The sequence below is a fragment of the Bombina bombina genome, chromosome 5 (genome assembly GCF_027579735.1).
Source record: "Bombina bombina isolate aBomBom1 chromosome 5, aBomBom1.pri, whole genome shotgun sequence".
Classification (NCBI taxonomy): Eukaryota; Metazoa; Chordata; class Amphibia; order Anura; family Bombinatoridae; genus Bombina; species Bombina bombina.
The window spans coordinates 256,718,600-256,744,503 of NC_069503.1; the positions used below are offsets into that span (position 1 = coordinate 256,718,600).

At 39.3% G+C, this 25,904-nt stretch overlaps 1 protein-coding gene across 1 annotated transcript in view; it reads right to left on the minus strand.

Moving 5' to 3' along the window:
* The window catches only part of MLLT10 (MLLT10 histone lysine methyltransferase DOT1L cofactor), a gene marked incomplete in the record, with an annotated part of 665,806 nt that overhangs the window by 113,106 nt on the left and 526,796 nt on the right, over window positions 1–25,904 (minus strand). The window contains 2 exon segments of the mRNA XM_053713959.1: window positions 13,046–13,118; window positions 21,504–21,621. Coding sequence (XP_053569934.1) covers window positions 13,046–13,118; window positions 21,504–21,621 — 191 coding nt within the window.

A 25,904-nucleotide genomic window follows, 5' to 3' on the forward strand; every position in this document is an offset into this window, starting at 1 on the left:
GTACTGTGCCTTTAAGAGAAAAAAACTAACACTTAAACTGCAAAACAGTGTTAAAATGTAGTAAAGACTTCACATTTTTTACAGTGTGAGTAAGGGACTAAAGCAACATTGCACCCACTTGCAAATTGATGATTAACCCCTTAGCCCCCAAACTGGATTTAAAAAAAGTCAACCACCGGTAAAAAAATAGTTATGCACCTTGCCACAGCTCTGCTGTGGCTCCTACCTGCCCTCAAATACGATTAGGGAAGAAATAAGCCCTCTATAGTGGTCCTCAGATGCAAGAGGACTCCTCTAGGGAAGCTGGATGTCTCAGTCTGAAAGAAACTGTGCAACTAAAGCGCGAAAATAGGCCCCTCCCACCATGTACTCGATGTCAGGGGCCTTAAGGAAATACTCCTAGGAGTATCTGACTATGCCATGTGGAAAACTAGGCCCCAACTAAAGACTTATCACCCTCAGAGAAAAAAACATCCCATTTATGAACCATGTAAATGTTTTGTCACTAATTAATATGAGTATTAACATGAGTATTACATCACTTTGTAAGCATGATCCCAGTCGTTGCAAAATCACTGCATCTAGCTTACCTCAATATACACAAGGTTCTGTCAGCATTTTCTAGAACTTATCCTTTCTCTAGAAATAAAAGTACTGAACATACCTCAAAGCAGGTAATCTGCAGACCGTTCCCCCAACTGAAGTTATCCCATACTCTTCAGTTATGTGTGAGAACAGCAATGGACCTTAGTTACAAACCGCTAAGATCATCATCCTCCAGGCAGAACTCTTCTTCTAATATCTGCCTGAGAGTAAAACAGTACAACGCCGGTACCGTTTTAAAAATAAACTCTTGATGAAGGCAAAACTACACTAAATCACCACATATCTCTTTATACTTCCTATCTTGTCGAGAGTTGCAAAGAGTATGACTGGGGGTGGGGGTTAGGGGAGGAGCTGTGTAGGCGGCTCTGCTATGGGTGTCCTCTTTGCAGCTTCCTGTTGGGAAGGAGAGTATCCCACAAGTAAAAGCCTAAAATATTTACTACCTGGCCCTTTACAGAAAAATGTTTGCTCAGCCCTGCTCTAAAGATATAAAAGCAGGCTGGGATGGATGACTCAAGTCACTAAAAGTATTAGTTTTGGAAGGGACCTTGACGTGGTACCTGGGCTTGTCCCATTTAGCCAAATGCGGTAACTAACACGGAGGTGCCACCCACCACACACACGGAACAAGTGGTCCACTTAGGCGAGTTGTCCTTTGTTTAAAAGAAACACTTCTCCTATATCTAAAATAGTGAGCCACATAATCGAGGTGACAGTCCCTACAAAAGGATGCAGGTAGAGAAATAACCCTCTCTATGAAGGGATATAGAATGGTACACACACGGGACATAACAGATCAGAAATACCAAAGAGAGAAATATATATCTAACCTATAAATACCAACAGCACCCTAAACAAAGGGAAACAGCGAGGAATGACCAAAAGGGTCCTACAAGGAAGACTACAGAGGGACAATATACTAATACAGGAACTGTATATATGTATACCCTAACACCTCTCTGGGAAACACACAATTTCATATAAGCTTTGATAGCCAAATCTTACCATTCTTAAAACCTATGGCAAATTCTTATAATAATTGGCACCTTGAAGTAGAAAATAGTAGATTATGCAGCAATGCATAGTAATTAGTAAATATACTAGCATTAATTACAATGTCAGTATCTAACATGTATTGATGTAATTGCCGTATGATTGGTGTAATAATGTTATTAAGTGTGGGTCAATTTAATACCCTAGTATGATTGTATACTGTGTAGTGCCAATACATTACACCAGCAGAGGGGCTACAGAGTTTTTTAAAAACATGTAGGCATATGTTACGGAATGCCATTCATACATATGAGACTAGTAGCAGATCCCCACGCCAAGTAGTTCCGGCCGGCTACGGTCACTATGACAACCGGAATAACAAATACAGAAACCGGAACGGATCTTGTAACATATAACTTATACCCAGCACACGGGTAATATAATGAGGATCACAGTAAGTAGGTTAGATTGCCGATGAGAGTTAACATTAAATGTTATGATCGGGCAATTGCATACACAAGAAAGGAGGTTGACAAGCACAAGCACAGGGGATATGAACACCGATAGTGCACTTATAGTAAATAATGAATGGATGGCTTAAACACAAGAGGTATTGTGAACACTTGCACACATGTCATAAAGACTAGCACATTTACTTTAGATAAACACAGATACAAATATATATATATTATTTGACTTTATTCACCGGAAGTGTCATTGATAGATACTTCCGGTCTAGCATAGATGGAACGCAAGCTATGCGTTCCACATAGCAGTTTGCCGCAAATTTTCACTGAGTGAACACAGGTATGAGTTGTTTGTTGATTGCACATATGTATATAAATTTCAATGTTATTGCCTCACTTTGTTATGCTGATGAAGGGGAAGAAATCCCTGAAAACGTTACATTAAAGAAAGCTTTGTTTTTCACCCTAAGAAAGACCTGTGAGTGCATTTGTTTGCGAGTATATATATATATATATATATATATATATATATATATATATATATATATATATATATATATATATATATATGAAACATAAAATTATTTGTATACATCAATTGATGTAGCAATAGTTACAAAACAGATGAAATAACTACTTGTGATTCAGCGTGAATTTCAAACTAATTAATAACGTTAAAATGTTCCAAACATACAGGGAAAAAAAAAAAAAACAATTGCTAAACAACCAAGTGTAATGCTCTTAATATCCTTATTAAAAGATGTAATCAATATGGAACACACAAGCTCCATCCGCTACCTGCATCAAGGCACACAAAGGGATCAACATAATGTTCAGAACTATGCCAAGAAACATGACAGAAGACTACACAAATTCAAAACTTAGCTGGTGCAACTGCAGAATTTTGCACAGATGTTACCATAAAGTTTCTCATAGGAGACAGCCGACACAAACTGCTACACACAATACAAAAAAGATCTAGCCTGATGAAACAGCTTGTATTGTAGCTGAGAAACGCGTCGCTATTGCTCTCTGTGTAACAAAGTTTACACTTTTACACTATCCGTGCTCCTGTATATTTGACTGCGGTCTCTTTTTATCTGGTCGGCTCATCCGATTGGTCCATCCGGTCACCTGTTTCCACATTGGACGTATCCTGACGCCTCTGAGTCATACGGGTGACTGTGCAGCACTGAACGGCACTCCGGCACCATGTTGTAAACAAAGTTTACATAAATTTTAAAAGGTGTTTTCTTATTTTTTTCTGCTGAGGCCAGTTAGGGACACTCTTAAAGTGATCGTAAACTATGCAAGTATCAGAGGTTTGCAAAGCTTTGATCATACACGGAAATAGCACACCACTTTAATAATTTATAAAAATGTTGCTTACTTTATTGTATTTTTAATCTTTTTATTCCCTGTTAATGAGTCTTGTTTCTCTGTCCCTGCAACAGCTTCTTTCTGCACTGCAGTGACATATAGAGCAGTCCTGCTAATGTCCAATAAAGAAAGGCCACCTGCTTTCTCCTCATGAGCACGCAGGCATTCACAGTTACATGTTACACTGCCATTTGACCAGCCCTCTGTTATGTTAGTAAAACAGAAAAATCTTGTAATATACTCTGTACAGAAAATGTGTATGCGCAGCAGGCAACTTGCCAAACTGCCTGGTTGCTAGGAGACAGTTGTTACTGTCGGCTTTTCCTATTCTCCAGTGCATCCACGCAGCGCTCGACACTCCCCTAAACAAAGGCAATTGATGCATGTGTGTTTGGGTTACATAGATTAGCCGGTAAAGAGTGCTGTAATAAAAAAACGTATGCGAGAAGGCGAGCGAGCAGGATTACTATAGAGAAGGGACTTGCAGAGTACGCTATTGCAGGGAAGTATGTGAAAAAATTACGCTTTATTTGAAGTTCACACCAAGTTTACCATCACTTTAAATGAGTTACTAAAAAATCTCACAGTGTTTAATACAAAAAAGGGATAGTAAACGACTTGAGAATATTATGTAACATGTTTAGTTATCTATAATGAAAACAACATTGCAATAGAGTTTCATTATTTAGCTCTGAAAAGTAAAGTGAGGATTTTCAAATCCTCAGAACTTGAAATGCTCTCTGCTCACACCTCAAAACTAACCCTACTACATATACGTGCCTAATGGTTTTAACCGATTACTACAAAAAAATTGACTTTATAATAATAATATAACTGGGGCCTGCCTTTTTGTCTGCTCACTAAAGAGTAGCTCCTCCAAATAAGGCAAATGGTGGGTGGAGATTGTAAAACAACTACCGTACAAAGGATGTTAATTTGAATTAAAAATGTTTAGACTTGGCTGATATGTTATTCTATAGCAACCCAACAGAAATGTCTGACTACTGTACCTTTAAGACCATAATTGACAGATATTTTAATTTTCAGTTTTCTCTTCTAGAGAAAAACTCCACTTACTTTATAAAACATATGATTCCTTTGATTTATAATATCAAAACCTAAAGATACTGTATGTCATACGCTTCTTCGGATAAACGTGTTTAGGCTATAACAAGGGCACAAAAAGGGACAGCCACTAATGGCGGGATTGGCCAGGGGGCACAATACATCACACTTTTACTTAAAATGTTTTAAAATACAATTAGATTAAAAAAAAAAAACTAATTGTTTTCCTTACTTTAACCGTCAAAGTTTGGAACATAAAAAAAAGTGGAGACAGGAAGTCACATGATTGTCACTGTGATCACATGACTCCAAACAGCACTGATTGTCTCCTAGACTCTAGAGGATTGCTTGCGTTGCTAAGAATGGTCCACAGTCAGATTCACCGGAGTTTCTACAAGGAGGGGAGCAGGATGGAGCAAAATTTAGGACATTTCATGTTGTCCTAAAAGCATTAAATCCCAGCGCTTTTAGGATGGTATGGAACATCCTAACCGCGTCGAGGGGTTAAAATAAAGAAGAGCTGCTGTATTTTTTCAGCGTTGTGGATGTTCCTAAGGAGCTCTTTCTTTATCAGGAGCATCTTAAAAAACTCAAGTTTATCTTTGTCACTAACATTTAATTTAGAGTGTCCACACCAAGCTGAATTTTGGCACTCCTACATTTGCTATTCATTAGGCAAAATATCCTTTCAGTGGCAGTTATTTTTCGTTATCTGCCTCTGTATGGCACCCCATGCTGTAGGTGTAAGTGTGCCAGTCCCAAGCACATTATCCCCTCTATATGCCAACCTATGCTGTAGGTGTAAGTGTGCCAGCCACAAACACATTATCCCCATTATATGCCAAACTATGCTGTAGGTGTAAGTGAGCCAGCCACAAACACATTATCCACTCTGTATGCCAACCCATGCTGTAGCGGTAAGTGTGCTAGTCCCAAACAGATCCCCTCTGTATGCCAACCTATGCTGTAGGTGTAAGTGTGCTAGTCACAAACACATTATCCACTCTGTATGCCAAACTATGCTGTAGCGGTAAGTGTGCTAGTAAAACTCTGCTATCAGGTGTGTGAAGCTACCCCAACTATAGAACACACTGTACCTGGCACAGATGATCCCTGTACAGCAAACAGGCTTGATCACCACTATACGTAGTTAAAGGGACATGAAACCCAAAATGTTTCTTTCACAAATCAGATTATACATTTTTAAACAACTTTTCAATTTACTTCTGTTATCAACTTTGCTTCATTCTCTTGTTGTGTTTTATTGAAAAAGCAGCAATGCACTCCTGGGAGCTAGCTGAACACATTTGTAAACCAATGAAAATGAGCGTACAAGTTCAGCCACCAAACAGCAGCTAGTTCCAAGCTCCTGAGCCTATCTAGGATACTCAGAAAATGAAGCAAAATTAGATAATTTAAGTAAACTGAAAAGCCGTTTAAAATGGCATCCTCTATCAGAATCAAGAAAGAAAAATGTTGGGTTTCATGTCCCTTTAAGTATAGAACTACCCCAGCTCTGCACACACTGTACCTGGTACAGATTGTCCCTGTGTAGCAGCAGCAGACAAGCACTGATCATCATTATGAAGATCACCAGAGCACTAGGGACTGCCCCAGCCCTGTCACCCTGAGCAGTAAAAAGTGGACCAGACTAATTCTACCCTCCTCCCCCAGCTTTATACTAGCTATCCGCTACAAGACAAAGGGCAAGTGAACTATCACTGTTATATCTAACAGCAACCCCTGCTGGATTAGAGAAGTAACTGCAGCTGGTTTTGTGGAAAGTGATGTTGGTTCTTGTTATTTACACTGGGACAAAAGAAAGGAAACCCATTCAGGCAAATTCAGGAAAATCTGGGACAGCATAACTTAGCCCTATCAAAAATTAGGGACACAATGCCCAAAAGAGCCACACATCTTTTGAGGGCCAGATGGCCCACAGTCTATGTTTTAAGCATAAATTATCTATAAATATTGAATGTGGTTTTTATCATCTTAAACATCCAAGAAAGGTCACCACTTTGTTACTGAGCGGACTACAATAAGTACAAATGCTGTGTGTGCAATACTGAAGATTAGTTCCAACTATGATTTAGTGCAGTCTGGAAATGTTGGTAATCTGTGAACACTGCTCTTCTTTTTTTATTTCACTCTGTGAATCAAGACCTTTCTATATTTCATTCACTTTTAGCTTTCAGCGACTTTAAAATCACGCTGAAGAAAAATGTCCTCTGTAACCCTACAAGCAGGTGGCCACGTAGCGATGGTTTTATGTTTTTACTTTCCTAAAATACATTCAGACTCCTGCAGGTTTAACAGAACACTGATATTATAGCCACTGGATATTATAACAATTTGTAGGCTTTTCTATTAAATTGTTTCAACATATATGTGAAGATTTGATTTGGTAAGAAGGAAACATTTTTTTTAATACTCTATTATTGTATTTTTTTAGTAAGATTCAATGATTTCACTTTCATAAAAGAAACAAGTTCAGTAAAACATGAAGGGACACTAAAAGAGCAGAACCATTTAGACCAATCATGATCCAAAAGCAAATTAATGGCATCTACACAATATGGCCATATTCTGGGCAGAACCATTGACTTATGACACCAAGCAGAAATAATTCAACCACCAGCAGCATTTATACAAAACTGGATTTACTGAAGAAAGTGCTGCTCAACCCTTTGTATAGTAAACAAGTAGCACCTGGTTTCTGCAGACAGAATCTGTCTTAATTTGTGGCACAGAATCTTCCACAAACATTTGTGTGGACTTTCAACGCATACCTATGAGACAAAGATAAATCATTTCAGAACTTTTTCCACCTTTAATGTGACCTATAAACTGTACATCTTGATTGAAAAACAAACAGAAACTTCTAGGTGGAGGGAAGTAAAAATAAAAAACTGAAAAAAAAAAAAAAAACTAGGGATGAAGCTGTGAGACTTCCCCAGGGTCATAATAATTTGCATACAAAGAGAGAAGCGCTCTACCAGGAACGAACAACAGCTCAGTGGCTTGTTCTATGGCGATTTACCACCCGGAAGCAGCCTCTTTTAGATCAGTGTGCTGCAAATTATTATGACCCTGGGGAAGTCTCCCTATGGGTGATGGGGGAAACCAGACGTGGACTCCTTGCCCAGTGTGCTTAGAGGAATGTGGCTGCACCTCACTGACGAGGCCCATAGGAGGCCGAAACGATCGTCTGGGGTTGTCATGTTCCTTGTTCAGAGGAGAATTGCCTGGTATTTCGGGGCTGGACTGACCTTACTTGGCGGGATCAGACTGATATACTTCAGGAAAGTTTTCTTCTGTGAAAAGCACACTGGTCTAAAAGAGGCTGCTTCCGGGTGGTAAATCGCCATAGAACAAGCCACTGAGCTGTTGTTCGTTCCTGGTAGAGCGCTTTTCTCTTTGTATGCAAATTATTATGACCCTGGGGAAGTCTCCCTATGGGTGATGGGGGAAACCAGACGTGGACTCCTTGCCCAGTGTGCTTAGAGGAATGTGGCTGCACCTCACTAACGAGGCCCATAGGAGGCCGAAACGATCGTCTGGGGTTGTCATGTTCCTTGTTCAGAGGAGAATTGCCTGGTATTTCGGGGCTGGACTGACCTTACTTGGCGGGATCAGACTGATAATACTTCAGGAAAGTTTTCTTCTGTGAAAAGCACACTGGTCTAAAAGAGGCTGCTTCCGGGTGGTAAATCGCCATAGAACAAGCCACTGAGCTGTTCGTTCCTGGTAGAGCGCTTCTCTCTTTGCATGCAAATTATTATGACCCTGGGGAAGTCTCCCTATGGGTGATGGGGGAAATCAGACGTGGACTCCTTGCCCAGTGTGCTTAGAGGAATGTGGCTGCACCTCACTGACGAGGCCCATAGGAGGCCGTAAAGATCGTCTGGGGTTGTCATGTTCCTTGTTCAGAGGAGAATTGCCTGGTATTTCGGGGCTGGTCTGACCTTACTTGGCGGCATCAGACTGATATACTTCAGGAAAGTTTTCTTCTGTGAAAAGCACACTGGTCTAAAAGAGGCTGCTTCCGGGTGGTAAATCGCCATAGAACAAGCCACTGAGCTGTTGGTCGTTCCTGGTAGAGCGCTTCTCTCTTTGTATGCATATTACCCAAGATGGCCTGCGGAAGCAGATCCCTTGGGACAGATTGTCCTGCGACAACCACCACCGAAGAGAGTCTCTGGTCTCTTGGTCCAGATTTATCGGAGGAGATAAATTTGCATAATCCACATTCCACTGACTGAGCATGCACAGTTGTAGTGGAATGAGATGAAAGCGAGCAAACGGGATGATATCCATTGCCGCTACCATGAGTCCGATGACTTCCATACACTGAGCCACTGATGGCCGATGAATCGACTGCAGAGCCCTGCAAGTAATTAGAATCTTTGATTTTCTGACTTCTGTCAGAAATATTTTCATGTTTGCTGAGTCTATCAGAGTTCCCAGGAATGGAACTCTTGTCTGTGGAACTAGTGAACTTTTCCCTACATTCACTTTCCAACCGTGAGTTCTCAGAAATGACAGCACGATGTCTGTGTGAGATTTGGAAGATAAGTTGATGCCTGGATCAAGATATCGTCCAGATAAGGCGCCACCGCTATGCCTCGCGGCCTGAGAACCGCTAGAAGAGACCCTAGAACCTTTGTGAAGATCCTGGGAGCAGTGGCCAACCCAAAGGGAAGGGCCACAAACTGATAATGTCTGTCCTGAAATGCAAATCGCAGGAACTGATGATGGTCCTTGTGGATAGGGATGTGAAGAAACGCATCCTTCAGGTCCACCGAGGTCATGTATTGACCCTCCTGGATCATAGGCAGAATTGTACGAATGGTCTCCATCTTGAACGATGGGACTCTGAGAAACTTGTTTAGACACTTGAGATCTAAAATCGGTCTGAAGGTTCCCTCTTTTTTGGGAACTACGAATAGGTTTGAATAGAACCCCTGCCCTTGTTCCTGATCTGGAACTGGGCAAATTACACCCATGGTGTAGAGGTCTTTTACACAGCGTAAGAACGCCTCTCTTTTTGTCTAGTCTACAGACAATCGTGAAAGATGAAATCTTCCCCTTGGGGGGGGGGGGGGAGTCCTTGAATTCCAACTGATACCCCTGGGTCACAATTTCCAATGCCCAGGGATCCTGTACATCGCTTTCCCAAGCCTGAGCAAAGAAAGATAGTCTGCCACCTACTACATCCGGTCCCGGATTGGGGGCTGCCCCTTCATGCTGTCTTGGTAGCAGCAGCGGGCTTTTTGACTTGTTTACCTTTATTCCAGGCCTGGTTAGGTCTCCAGACCGCCTTGGACTGTGCAAAGTTCCCTTCCTGCTTAGTGGAGGAAGAGGAAGCAGAGGATGTTCCTTTAAAATTTCGAAAGGAACGAAAATTATTCTGTTTACTCCTCATTTTTGAGGGGCTTGTCCTGAGGCCCACTTTCTTTATTTAAAATGTGATCCTTACAGTTTAAGGACCTTTCAGTACAAGAGGGGGTTCCACCATGGCTTCTAAACACATAGAACACTGACTTCCCTAGTAATAACAGCACAAGTCTTTCCCAATCTTTATTATATGTGAAAAACAATTCAGCACAAAAACGGTTACTGCGCCTTTAAGGATAAAAAGTGTACACTGTTTTTGCAAAGTCGTTAAAACGATAATCAAAAAGAACAATTTTGTTGTTTTTAGAGCCTAATGTGCCATCGGATGTTGCACAACAAGGAAAATGAGAGTTAAATTTTAATTTCAGAAAATTAGGCAGGAAAAAAAACGATCTGCAGACAATTTTTTACTTAATGACTTCTGCACCTCAGCTGTTGCGCCTACCTGCCCCCAAGACCTGTCAAAACGATCCGGTCCCACTCCAAAGTACAGCCTCACAGTCTGGTTCCAACCGAAGCTAATGGCTGCTACCTCTCCAGAAAACCAACTGCGCACTTAAGCGTGAAATTAGGCCCCGCCCATCATGTCTGATGAGCCAAAACTAGAGAAAACCGCATGGGAAGCGTTTTTCAAATAACATATGTACACACTGCTTCATTTTGCAATAAAAATGCCATGTGAACCCCACATAAAATATTAAACACAGCCTCAATAAACCCCATAATCGTCTACCATAGGTTTCCTAGGCTGCCCCAGTGTCTAACCACATAGCCCATAAGTATCCCATGTTATTTAGAATGGGATAATAATACACAGGTTACCACAGTACCACCCTGTAATAAGGAATACTGTTTACCCTTGCCCCGCATCGGGAATATGTCAGCCAAGTTCTGATATATCATGTCTCCTCAGAATGTAAATGACTGTACATACCTTGAAATTGCTTGCAGCAATAAATCGTTCCCCCATACTGAAGACTTCTCCTGTACTTCCTCAGCAACACTTGTGGGAACGAACATCGATCTTAGTTACTACTGCTAAGATCATCAGACTCAAGGCATGATTCTTCTTCCATGTCATGCCAGAGTAAAAACAGTACACACCGGTACCATTTAAAATAAAAAATTCTTGATTGAAGAAAAACTAAACTATCTTTTTATCACCACATAAACTTTACCCTTCCTATTGCTATGCATAGGCAAAGAGAATGACTGGGGGCAGGAGTAAGGGGAGGAGCTATATAGCAGCTCTGCTGTGGTGCTCTTTGCCACTTCCTGTTAGCAGGAGGAATATATCCCACAAGGATGAAATCCGTGGACTCGGTATATCTTGCAAAAGAAAAAAACATCCAAGCCCAGCTAAATTTTGCAAAAACACATCTGAAGTCTCCCAAAAGCATGTTGCAAAAGGTGTTCTGGTTTGATGAAACCAAGATTAAACTTTTTGGCCATAATTCCAAAAGATATGTTCGGCGCAAAAACAAGACTGCATATAACGAAAAGAACACCATACCCACAGTGAAGCTTTTTGGTGGCAGCATCATGCTTTGGGTCTGTTTTTCTTCAGCTGGAACTGGGGCCTTAGACAAGGTAGAGGGGATTTTGAACAGTTCCAAATACCAGACAATATTGACACAAAACCTTCAGGCTTCTGCTAGACAACGCCCCAAAGCATACATCCAAATCAACAAAGGAATGGCTTCACCAGAAGAAGATTAAAGTTTTGGAATGGTCCAGTCAGAGCCCAGACCTGAATCCAATCGAAAATCTGTGGGGTGATCTTAAGTGGGCTGTGCACAAGAGATGCCATCACAATCTGACAGATTTGGAGTGCTTTTGCAAAAAAAGAGTGGGCAAATCTTGCCAAGTCAAGATGTGCTATGCTGAAAAACTCATACTCAAAAAGATTGAGTGCTGTAATAAAATCAAAGGGTGCTTCAACAAAGTATTAGTTTAAGGGTGTGCACACTTATGCAACCATATTATTTTAGTTTTTTTATTTCTACTTCCCTCCACCTAAAAGATTTTAGTTTGTTTTGCAATTGAGTTGTACAGTTTATAGGTCACATTAAAGGTGGAAAAAGTTCTGAAATGATTTATCTTTGTCTCATTTTTTTACATCACAGAAACATGACATTTTAACAAGGGTGTGTATACTTTTTATATCCACTGTGTATATATATATCTGCTGCACCCGGGGCATGTGATTTGGATTTCTGGAGTGCTTGTCTACTTTGAACTTTATATATGTATATGTGTGTGTATTTTTAAGTACCTTTTAAAATGCCGTCTTCTAAATATTACAAAGTAAAAAAATAAACATCCCTTTCATTCAAACATGTTTTATTAAACAAATTGCTAAAAGCACAAACAACAATGCTGTGACTTTCCTACTCACATAACCTGTTAACAGTTTCATGCTTCAGGGGAAAATTCACACAGTATATTTTAGTGGCTATTTTAGCCTGGCATAGTTATACATCTGTATTTATAATGTCATATATGTTTTTTTACTCAAGCTTGAACAAACAATAGAATGAAGGATTCTATCGACGTTGATGAGGTTCTGAAATCCACATATATCTATTAATAAAGAAATATATATGCTGCATGGACAAAAAGAACCACAAAGCCCGTCTTGTCTTCCTTTGCCAGTGCATGAGTACTTTGTGGGAGTGAGTGTGCTAGCAATATGCAGCGCTTAATAGTACCAAATATACAAAATGCATGTTTATTTATTTTATCAGTCCAGCAACTAGAAGGAGGTGGCAAAACATTACGTGATGAAGGGGGTCTGTTAACACTGATGTAACATTACATGTGAAATTAACATAAGCTAAGTACTCTCCTTTTTGATCTATATTGCAAGCATAGCACATGTTAGACAGCTAATTAAGTGTATAAATAATACTGTTTAACACAAGAGACATGCATGACCATATCATACTCTATGAAACGTATGTGACCATGGGGGGGGGGGGAAATCACCATAAACTATCAGCCGCCATTCTACTTTCCCACTGTCTGCAACTGTAGCTCATTATTACTCTATGCTTTGTCAATAATAGTCTACCTCTGATAAGAGATGAAGAAGTTTGCACATTTCAAAGCTTTGATGTGGACATAATACTCACCGTGGCGAGAGACTTCCTCTAGGGGAGGCTCCTTTCACAGTAAGGCTTCGGTTATTGTCTCCAAGATCTTGATCTGTGGAAGAAATTGTTCACAACTGATGAAACACATTCCTAAAAGGTAACTTAGTCAAACACAGCAGATAACATCCACCATGTACTTACAGAAACTATTAATCATGCTCTACTTACACATTACATTTATTTTGAGAACAAAAAATGTCTACTGGGAATCACTGCACTAACAGGCAAAGACCTCTTGTCAGAAAGCTTTACTTCCATAAGTATAAAGAGATACTAAAAGCGTGACTAGTGTTAAATCGGAAGCATACTAGAATGTATTAAAAACCTTAAATACTACAATTTTTGAGTGGCTCTTTATATGAACGACACAAAAGATGGACATGCTCACCAAAAAAACGAACTATGCAATAATTTATTCGAATGTTGAGAAAGCTGTCTCCCTTCAGCCAGGAGATCTGGAGATCTGTTTTTGACAGACAGCATTCATTTGTATTGTCTCTTCTGTTAAAGGGGCACTAAAGCCAAAATGTAACTATCATGATTTAGAGCAGCAGTTTTTCACTTCCATTACCAGATTGTGACTGTCAGCATTTTTATATGCATACTAGCTTAGGCACCAGCACCTACAGAGCATGTGCAAAAGTTCACAGTGTATACGTATATAAGTTCTGTGATTGGCTGATGGCTCTCACATGATACAGGGGATATCCTATCACCTTCACCAGTCCTGGGAGCCTTCCTCACACACTGCATAGATTATAGCAGCTACAAACAGAAAGAGAAGCAGTCTGCCAGCAACCAACAGCAGTTCAGTGGCTTGTTCTATGGCTCGGTTACCACCTGGGAGTAGTTTTTTTTTAACCCAATTGTGCTTTCCACAGAGCAAAACTTTCCTGAAGTATATCGGTCTGATCCCACCTAACAAGGTCAGACCAGCCCCAAAATACCAGGCAATTATCTGCTGAACAAAGGAAATGGCAACCCCAGAAGATCGCTTCAACCTATTTTGGGCCTTGTCAGTGAGATGCAGTCATATACCTCTAAGCACATTGCGCAAAAGATCCATGTCTGGTTCCCCTATCGCCCTTAGGAAGACTTTCCCCAGAGACATAATACAAATACAAGCAGAAAGAGAAGCAGTCTTCCAGGAACGAACAGCAGCTCGGTGGTTTGTCTACGATCCGGTTACCGCTTGGAGTAGCTTCTTTTCTCCCAACTGTGCTTTTCACAGTGTAAAACTTTCCTGAAGTATATCAGTCTGATCCCACCTAACAAGGTCAGTCCAGCCACGAAATACCAGGCAATTCTCCTCTAAACAAGCAAATGGAATGTAGTTTTAAAGGGACATTATACAATATATTTTTCTTTGCATAAATGTTTTGTAGATGACCCATTTATATAGCCTATACAGATTTTTTTTTTGTTTTTGTTTTTTTTTTTAAGTATAGTTTTGCTTATTTTTAAATAACATTGCGCTAATTTTCAGACTCCAAACCAAGCCCAACGTTTTAGGAGAATACCGACGTATACCTACTCCAGCTTTCTCCTGTTTGTGTAAAGAGTCTTTTCATAGGCAGGGGAAGGGGGGAGTGTTTGCTGTTTTTGCTATACAACCAATTGCAGTGGGTGCTCCAGCCTAACCTCATAAACAGTGCTAAACTGGGAGCTTCTAAGCAAATTTTTAAACTGTTTTATACTGGATTTTTTATATCCGTATAAGTGCATATTCTTTATAGTAGTGTCTATTACACACAGTTATATGAAAATTGGTGTATACTGTCCCTTTAAGACAATTTCCAAGTTACTTCTATTATCCAATTATTTTCATGCACACTTTCTATGAAAAAAGCTCCTACTGAGCATGTGCACAAGCTCAAAGGGGAAATGTATACTAGTCTGTGATTGGCTGCTGTCTGCACATGATAAAGGAGACGGAAAATGGGAGAAAAAATAAATTTGCCATTAAGAAGTCTAAAAAAGTTTTTTTCGAAATTTAGAGTAGGTGTTATTGCATTGTCTTTTTATTATGTACTTGCTAATTATGCAATTCTATTGCATTTAGTGCTTAAAGGGACATGAAACCCAAAATATTTATTTCAAAATTCAGATAGAGAATACAATTTTAAACAAGTTTCCAATTTACTCCTATTATCTAATTTGCTTAATTCGATATTTGAATGGGATATTCTTTGTTGAAGAAATAGAAATGTGCATGGGTGAGCCAATCATACAAGGCATCTATGTGCAGCCACCAATCAACTGATACTGAGTCTATTTAGATATGCTTTTCAAGAGAATGAAGCAAATTAAATAGAAGTAAACTGGAAAGTTTTTTAAAATTGCATGCTCTTTATAAACCATGAAAGAAAAAATTTGAGTTCCATGACCCTTTAAACTTTTTGAAAGAGCAGGTGATTATCTTTCAAGCAGGTTTCTATAAAAAAAAAATGCTTCCTCACATTTCTCCTAAATCTGCTACCCTCTAACTTGGGAATGTAAAGTTTCATCAAGTAGTGCCCAGTTTTTAAAAATACTATTAAAAACAGGGGCACTTTCATTGATGAAACTTTACATTGCACCATATTTGTAGAAATACTTACAGTACCTCTTTGTCTTGAAAGCCGGATCGCTGAGGATGTCGCTTCCCCCGCTGGTTACAAGCCTCTTCCTTTGTCAGAAATGACTATTCTGGCCTTCCTCCAATCACGGCGTTGCTTTAGGCAATGCTTCCCTGGGGGGGGGAAGCTGTGATTGGAGAATACCTGAATCGTCATTTTTGACATAGGAAGAGGCTTGCGACGGGCTGGCGAAGCGCTAGAGCGGCTTTCAAGATGAAGAGAGAAGTATTTCTACAAATATGGTGCAATGTAAAGTTTCCTCAATAAAAGTGCCCCTTTTTTAATAGTATTTTTAAAAACATATATTATTGTTTAAAAAGATAATCTCTTTATTACCCATTCCCCAGTTTTGAATAACCAACACAGTTATATTAATACACTTTTTACCTCTGTGATTACCTTGTATCTACGCCTCTGCAGACTGCCCCCTTATTTTAGTTATTTTGACAGACTTGCATTTTAGCCAATCAGTGCTGACTCCTAGGTAACTCCACGGATGTGAGCACAGTTATCTATATGGCAAACGTGACTGAACACCCTCTAGTTTTTTTTAATGCATTCAGATAAGAGGCGGCCTTCAGGGGCTAAGAAATTAGCATATGAGCCTACCTAGCTTTAGCTTTCAACTAAGAATACCAAGAGAACAAAGCAAAATTGATCAAAGTAAACTGGAAAGTTGTTTAAAATGACATGCCCTATCTGAATCAAGAAGGTTTATTTTTTACTAGACTGTCCTTTTAAATGGACAGTCTAGTCAAAATTAAATTAAAAACTTTCAGGATTCAGATAGGGCATGTCATTTTAAACAACTTTCCAGTTTACGTTTATCATCAAATTTGCTTTGTACTCCTGGTTTTCTTAGTTGAAAGCTAAACCTAGGTAGGCTCATATGCTAATTTCTAAGCCATTTAAGGCCACGTCTCTTATCGGAATGCATTTGACCGGTTTTCACAGCTAGAGGGCATTAGTTTATGTTTGCCATATAGATAACAATAAGCTCACGCCCGCAGAGTTACTTGTGAGATGGCACTGATTGGCTAAAATGCAAGTCAGTCAAAAGAACTGAAATAAGGGGGCAGTCTTCTGAGCCTTAAATACAAGGTAATCACAGAAGTAAAAAGTATATTGATTTAACCATGTTGGTTATGCAAAACCGGGGAATGGTTAGTAAAGGGATTATCTATCTTTTTAAACAATAAAAAAAACTGGAGTAGACTGTCCCTTTAAGGCATTTGTTTTTTTTGTGGAATATGCTTTCAGCTTCAACTTTATTAAGTCCCTTCGTATATTTGAAGGTTTCTATCATGCCACCTCTTTCCCTTCTATCCTCTAAACCAGTGCTTGACAAATGGGTTTAAAAATTAAGAGCCAGTAAGAATATTTAGGAGCCAATAATATTTTAAGGAGCAGTGGGATTTGTATATAGATATATGGAGAATAACGCAAAAAGTTAGGAGTCAGGGTAAAATTCTAGGGGCCAAAGGCTCCCAAGGCTACTGGGTTTGTTGAGCTCTGCTCTAAACTATACATATTTAGGTCATAGAGTCTTTCTTTGTAAGTTTTATATTTTAGACCATGTACAATTTTAGTAGCCCTCCTTTCGACAGTTTCTAGTTTATTTATATCTTTCTGAAGATATGGTCTCCAGAACTGTACACAGTATTCCAGATGTGGCTAACTAATGATCTGTGGCATAAGAACCTTGCTATTTCTGCTACTAATACCTCTCCCAATGCAACCAAGTATTCGACTGGCCTTACTGGCTGCACTGCTGCATTGTGTACCAAATTTTAAATCATCTGGAATAATAATTCCCAAGTCCTCTTTATTTACAGTCAGTAGTATACCATTGAGACTATAATTGGCCTTTGGGTTTTTGGATCCTATACGCATAATTTTTCTCTTGGTAATATTAAATTTCAGATGACATTTATTTGATGTCCCGGCACTCCAAGGTAAAAGTGAAAAAATCCTTTATTGACAGCAATAAAAACATAAGGTAAACGGTAGCCCAATAAAAATAAAAAGGACAAGAGGGGAAACCAAGACCCCCGCTCCTCAGACATGTTTCATGCCGCTAGGGCACTACTTGATGAAACTGCCTAAAGAACCTCTCTACCAAAGGCTGCTTCAGAAGAATGGTAGAATATTGTAAAAATATTCCCACCACCAAGAGGCTGCCTTGCAAATCTGGTCAACTGAAGCCTTATTCTTGAAAGCCCAATAAGTGGCAACTGTAGTAGTACAATGAAAAGAAATATGTTGCATTGGAGGCTGACCTGCCTCCAAGTAAATCTTGTGAATCAAACGTTTCAACTAAGCAGCCAAAGAAACAGCAGAAACTTTAATAAACAAACTAGAAGTTTGTCTAAAGTCCTTGGTAGCATCAATGTAATATTTCAATGCCCTAACAACACAACATCCAAAGATCTCTCTGAAGCATTCTTGGGATTAGGACACAAAGAAGAAACAACAATCTCCCTGCTAATGATATCTAAAGAAACAACCTTAGGACAAAAGTCAAACGAAGTCCATAAAACTACCTTATCCTGATGAAAAATCAAATAAGGATGATCACAAGAAAGAGCAGATAACTCAAACTCTTCTAGCAGAGGAGCTAGCCTGCAAAACCCTAACACCAAGTTAAGATTCCAAGGAGGAGAAATTGGCTTGGTTGCAAGTCTAATACGGACCAGAGACTGAACAAAACCATGACTATCAGGAAGATTAACAATCTTCCTGTGGAACAAAACTGAAAGAGCAGATCAAGACCATCCTGTAAAAACTGCAAAATCCTAGGAATTCTGAAAAAGTGCCAGAAAAAACATGATCTACCCTAGAAATAAAGGCCTTCCAGACCTTATGATAGATTCTCCTATTTACAGCCTTACAAGTCTAAATTAAGTTTTCAATTAAAGAAACCCCTATGTCTAAGGACTAAATGTTCAATCTTCATGCCATCAAGTTTAGAGCCTTAAAGTGAAGGTCAACTTCACGCAACTGCCCCACGGTATTGGATAGACTCTGTAAATTGAGGGTGGGTTTAATTCATCAAATTTGTTATATTTCAGGACGGACGGACAAGGATTCGTTCTTTTAAGAATCATCTTCTGTCAATCAATTTTTTTTATTTATTTTTTTAAAATAATGAAATATAACATATTTGATGAATTAAACCCACCCTCATTTTACAAAGTCTATCCAATGCCGTGGGGCAGTTGCATGATGTTGATGGAAAAACAGACCTTGACACAGAAGGTCTCACTACAGAGGCAGAAGCTAAGGAGGGCAGCTGGACATTTGAACCAGATCTGCATACCAAATCCTGCAAGGCCAAGCTGGGGCAATCAGGATTACTGAAGATTTATTTAGGCTTACCTTGGAAATCAATCTGGGAGGAAACAGATAAGCAAACTGAAATGACCAAGGAACTACTAGTGTCCACTAACTCTGCATAAGGATCCTTGGACATCGCAAAGTACCTGGGAAGTTTGTTATTTTTCTCTGGGAGACCCCAAAGATCCACAATCTGCCTCTCAATTGTTCACTCCTGGATTGTGAATTGCAGACACTAGACACAAATTGGTTTCTGCCCAGGAGATAATACGAGACACTGCAGCCTTGCTAAAAATTTTCATGGCAGAAGGCACTACCTCAGCATTAACTTGTAATGGACAAAGAGTTGGTGCTTTAGTACCCAAAGAAACAGCATTAGATTGGTTTGTTTGCATTAACAAATTTAAACATGAGCCACATAAGTGAGCTAGAAGAAGCAAGAAGGCACATGGCTTTCTTATAAATAGAACAACCAATGATGGTAGAAAGGCGTTCAGGAGACTCAGTGTCTTGGAAAGATTTTGGGACATAATTCTACTGCTTCATTATAGCATATGACAAAGCAAAGCAATAAACACTATTAAACCCCCTAAAAAAGCTCTTGAGGAATGTAAACCATATACCCCCTCTTAAGCAGCTTTAACAGGAACAATGTGCGTTAAGCTGAGCTAAAAAAAAAAAAACAGGAGAAAAAAAAAACACATTACCTCCAAACAACTGACAACTAAAAAAGAAGTTGTGTGCGTCAAAAACCAGACGTCTGCATAGCTGAGCGAACAAGCACTCACCCATCGTGCATAAACCAACACGTGGGAAGACTAGGAACACGCACTAACCCGATAGGTAAAACTCGGCGCACAAAAACTAGAGAGACTAAGGGGACGTGCGCTAACCCAATGAGCATAAACCCGACACATGAAAACTAGACCAAAGTGCGAAAATCTAAGCAAGGGAATAGTGAAAAGGATCTGTCCCAGAGCCATATATAACATATAGAAAGAAACTTTTTTTTTTAAAATAAAAGTGCCCATAACATAGTTATACGAGTGTCTAAATATTAAAATTAAAAGATTACAAATAGACACTCACCATTACCAATCAAGTAGCAGACAGCGAAACCAGTACTGAGACATATCAGCAGAGGTTATGGAATAGGAGTATATTGTAGATCCATAAAGGGTAAGCAGAAGACGCGCCCCTGCAACCGATTATAGAGGGTTTATGAAAGATTTCCCATGAGGTGAAACAAAGAATCAAAAACAATACCGCAAATACACCCCCCTGACAAGCACTGTACTCTAAGGGGAAACCATGCCTCAACAGACAAATAAACCCCTTTTTCTGAAGAATCATATGCACAGCTTCATTCTTCAACCACCTTCAGTGGAGGCAAAGTAAAGACTCAGGTATGCGTTAGGTGGGAGGGGTTTTATAGAGAGAGAGAGAGAGAGAGAGAGAGAAAGAAAATGAGTGTGTGTGTATTACTTAACTGGTTATATAATTGTGATATACGGGTATTTTATATTACAAGTATACAATTTTACAGTATAAAAAAAGTACACATTGCAGTGAATTGTCAATTTTTTTGGAAAATCAATAGCGCATTTTTAAGCAAAGTTTAATTTTACATATTTAAAAAAACAAAAAACACTTGTCCTCTAAAAATAACCTTTTTTCTATGCTTTATAACCATGACATTCTATTTATTCTATATAAATGTTCAGTGATAAAAATGTGTTACTTAGAATTAATACATTGTGCTGAGTAAGGGACAGTTGTTTGCAGTTTTCTGCTAAAGTAACATCCCTATCTGGCCCCTTACAAGGTTACCCTCCCTCATTGTGAGTCAAAGGACCCCTGACCCTGGCTGGCAAATACATGACTGATCCTTTCTTGGTAAACTGTTAAGCCCATCCCCCTCTCACAAACACGCATAACTATCAAGACATTGTCAACAAAACTTCTCTCTCCTGAAGAGAAGGAAACAAAGCAAGCCCAGCTACTCATTCAAACTGTACAAGAGACTAATGAAATTTCAGTCTTCAACAGACCAAGAATTATTGCCAACTAACTCCAAGTATGCAGAACTGACATAACTGAAGCGGAGGATTTAATGTATTTTGTGGCACCAAAAAGAAAAAGGGTGGGAGAAGCCTCTGAACTTTAATTTTGTTAAGTTTGTGCTGTTAGTATCTATGGTTCCAGCACTATGAGTATTGATAAGTAGCAGAATCAAAATATTTTGTAATATAGACTGCCTTTAACCATGAGCAGTACACTTCTAGTATCAGGGGAAAGAATAATTATTTGTAGGTTTTGTTTGTGATTGGTAAAAAAAATAAAAATAGCTATATCTTTATAACCAAAACATTGCATCACGGTGTAGCTAATTAATTTAACAAGTAAATGCAACATTAAAACATATTTATCACATTGCAAAACCAACTTAATTGTAATTTAAGGAAATTTAATTAAGATACTACCTGCTTGAGTGCTTTCATTCAGTCCTGGGAGAGAACCTATGGTAGGATTGGAATTATTTCGGCTACTGTATAAGTGAGATGAAACCACAGTTGGGCAGGATCCAGGAAGAGCATTTACCTATATGGAAAAAAAAACAGATGTTAATGGTAGTATACTCTCAGAAAAACATATGCAATGCTGTGATCATACTAACATTCATAGATGGTGTAATTCATAAAATACATGTTAGAATATAATAATGAACCAGACCGTTTTCAGAGGCAGATGGACAGGTTTCATAAATGGGAGCATTGTGATCTTGGCTCCTTAAAAAAGTAGGAGCTGAATTAGGACTTTAGATTTTACCTATTAGAGGCATCGGTTACATATCCACAATATCTGTTTGCATTTGGAGCCTCAGTCTCTTTATTCAATTTTAAAACATACAAGTTGTTTATAAATTTGTGGCTGTTGATATGTATATATACAAATATGCATACACACATACGCACAGACACACACACACATATATATATATATATATATATATATATATATATACACATACACACACACATTATATATAGAAAGTGGAGAACAGAATTTTTGGGTTTGAAGAAAGAGTAGAGATAAGAGTAGAGAAGTAATGTTGCTTAGAGAGATTAAGGGCAGAATAGTAGGAGTTCAAGATGAACTTGTAGTGAAGAAAGTCAGCTGAACTATGAGATTTCCTCATTTAAACTTGAGCTAGAAGCATTTTTGCAATATACTTTGACTAGCAAAAATGCCACTAGTAAAAGTTATTACTGTTTTCAATTGGCATATTCACATATCTTGCGAAGGCCTGTGCACCAGTATTCAAACACTAAATTTTCTCAGAGTCAGCAGTGGCTTACAAGCAGGCATGGAGTTTGAATAGTGAGCACTGGCCCTCACAGGATGTGTGTGCAACATTAATAACTTTTACTATAAACATTCTTTCTCCAACATTGGTGTGTCCGGTCCACGGCGTCATCCTTACTTGTGGGATATTCTCTTCCCCAACAGGAAATGGCAAAGAGTCCCAGCAAAGCTGGTCACATGATCCCTCCTAGGCTCCGCCCACCCCAGTCATTCTCTTTGCCGTTGCACAGGCAACATCTCCACGGAGATGGTTAAGAGTTTTTTGGTGTTTAAATGTAGTTTTATTCTTCTATCAAGTGTTTGTTATTTTAAAATAGTGCTGGTATGTACTATTTACTCTGAAACAGAAAAGGATGAAGATTTCTGTTTGTAAGAGGAAGATGATTTTAGCACAGTAACTAAAATCGATTGCTCTTTCCACACAGGACTGTTGAGATGAAGTAACTTCAGTTGGGGGAAACAGTTAGCAGTCTTTTCTGCTTAAGGTATGACTAGCCATATTTCTAACAAGACCATGAAATGCTGGAAGGCTGTCATTTCCCCTCATGGGGACCGGTAAGCCATTTTCTTAGTTAAACATAAAAGAATAAAGGGCTTCAAAAAGGGCTTAAAAACTGGTAGACATTTTTCTGGGCTAAAACAATTGCTTTACTAGGCATATTATGCAGATTCTAACTAATTATTGGTATTATAATCTTGGGGAATGTTTAGAAAAACGGCAGGCACTGTGTTGGACACCTTTTTCAGATGGGGGCCTTTCTAGTTATAGACAGAGCCTCATTCTGGGACTGTATAGGGGTTAAATGTAAAAACGGCTCCGGTTCCGTTAATTTAAGGGTTAAAGCTCTTAAATTTGTTGGTGTGCAATACTTTTAATGCTTTAAGACACTGTGGTGAAATTTTGGTGAATTTTGAACAATTCCTTCATACTTTTTCACATATTCAGTAATAAAGTGTTTTCAGTTTGAAATTTAAAGTGACAGTAACGGTTTTATTTTAAAACGTTTTTTGTGCTTTGTTGACAAGTTTAAGCCTGTTTAACATGTCTGTACCATCAGATAAGCTATGTTCTATATGTATGAAAGCCAATGTGTCTCCCCATTTAAATTTATGTGATAATTGTGCCATAGTGTCCAAACAAAGTAAGGACAGTAATGCAACAGATAATGATATTGCCCAAGATGATTCCTCAAATGAGGGGAGTAAACATGATACTACATCATCCCCTACTGTGTCTACACCAGTTATGCCCACACAGGAGGCCCCTAGTACATCTAGTGCGCCAATACTTATTACCATGCAACAATTAACGGCTGTAATGGATAACTCCATAGCAAATCTTTTATCCAAAATGCCTACTTATCAGAGAAAGCGCGATTGCTCTGTTTTAAACACTGAAGAGCAAGAGGACGCTGATGATAACTGTTCTGACATACCCTCACACCAATCTCAAGGGGCCATGAGGGAGGTTTTGTCTGATGGAGAAATTTCAGATTCAGGAAAAATTTCTCATCAAGCTGAACCTGATGTTGTGACATTTAAATTTAAATTAGAACATCTCCGCGCACTGCTTAAGGAGGTGTTATCTACTCTGGATGATTGTGACAATTTGGTCATTCCAGAGAAATTATGTAAGATGGACAAGTTCCTAGAGGTTCCGGTGCCCCCCGACGCTTTTCCTATACCCAAGCGGGTGGCGGACATAGTAAATAAAGAGTGGGAAAGGCCCGGCATACCTTTTGTTCCCCCCCCTATATTTAAGAAATTATTTCCTATAGTCGACCCCAGAAAGGACTTATGGCAGACAGTCCCCAAGGTCGAGGGGGCGGTTTCTACTCTAAACAAACGCACTACTATTCCTATCGAAGATAGTTGTGCTTTCAAAGATCCTATGGATAAGAAATTAGAGGGTTTGCTTAAAAAGATTTTTGTACAGCAAGGTTACCTTCTACAACCAATTTCATGCATTGTTCCTGTCACTACGGCAGCTTGTTTCTGGTTCGAGGAACTAGAAAAATCGCTCAGTAAAGAATCTTCGTATGAGGAGGTTATGGACAGAGGTCAAGCACTTAAATTGGCTAACTCTTTTGTTTTAGATGCCGCTTTGCAATTAGCTAGATTAGCGGCGAAAAATTCAGGGTTTGCTGTCGTGGCGCGCAGAGTGCTTTGGCTAAAGTCTTGGTCAGCGGATGTGTCTTCCAAGACAAAATTGCTTAACATTCCTTTCAAAGGTAAAACATTATTTGGACCTGATTTGAAAGAGATTATTTCAGACATCACTGGGGGAAAGGGCCACGCTCTCCCACAGGATAGGTCTTTTAAGGCTAAATTGCTTAACATTCCTTTCAAAGGTAAAACATTATTTGGACCTGATTTGAAAGAGATTATTTCAGACATCACTGGGGGAAAGGGCCACGCTCTCCCACAGGATAGGTCTTTTAAGGCTAATAATAAGCCTAATTTTCATCCCTTTCGCAGAAACGGACCAGTCTCTAATTCTGTATCCTCTAAGCAAGAGGGTAATACTTCACAACCCAAACCAGCCTGGAAACCAATGCAAGGCTGGAACAAGGGTAAGCAGACCAAGAAGCCTACCACTGCTACCAAAACAGCATGAAGGGATAGCCCCCGATCCGGGACCGGATCTAGTGGGGGGCAGACTTTCTCTCTTTGCTCAGGCTTGGGCAAGAGATGTTCAGGATCCTTGGGCGCTAGAAATAGTTTCTCAAGGTTATCTCCTGGAATTCAAGGAACTACCCCCAAGGGGAAGGTTCCACAGGTCTCAATTATCTTCAAACCAAATAAAGAGACAGGCATTCTTACATTGTGTAGAAGACCTGTTAAAGATGGGAGTGATACATCCAGTTCCAATAAGAGAACAAGGAATGGGATTTTATTCCAATCTGTTCATAGTTCCCAAAAAAGAGGGAACATACAGACCAATTTTGGATCTAAAGATCCTAAACAAATTTCTCAGGGTACCATCGTTCAAAATGGAAACTATTCGAACGATCCTACCTACTATCCAGGAAAATCAATTTATGACTACCGTGGATTAAAAGGATGCGTACCTACATATTCCTATCCACAAGGAACATCATCAGTTCCTAAGGTTCGCTTTTCTGGACAAGCATTACCAGTTTGTGGCACTTCCATTTGGATTAGCCACTGCTCCAAGGATTTTCACAAAGGTACTAGGGTCCCTTCTAGCGGTTCTAAGACCAAGGGGCATTGCAGTAGTACCTTACTTGGACGACATCCTGATTCAAGCATTGTCCCTGTCAAAAGCAAAGGCTCATACGGACATCGTCCTAGCCTTTCTCAGATCTCACGGATGGAAGGTGAACAAAGAAAAAAGTTCTCTGTCCCCATCAACAAGAGTTCCCTTCTTGGGAACAATAATAGATTCCTTAGAAATGAGGATTTTTCTGACAGAGGTCAGAAAATCAAAACTTCTAAGCTCTTGTCAAGTACTTCATTCTGTTCCTCGTCCTTCCATAGCGCAGTGCATGGAAGTA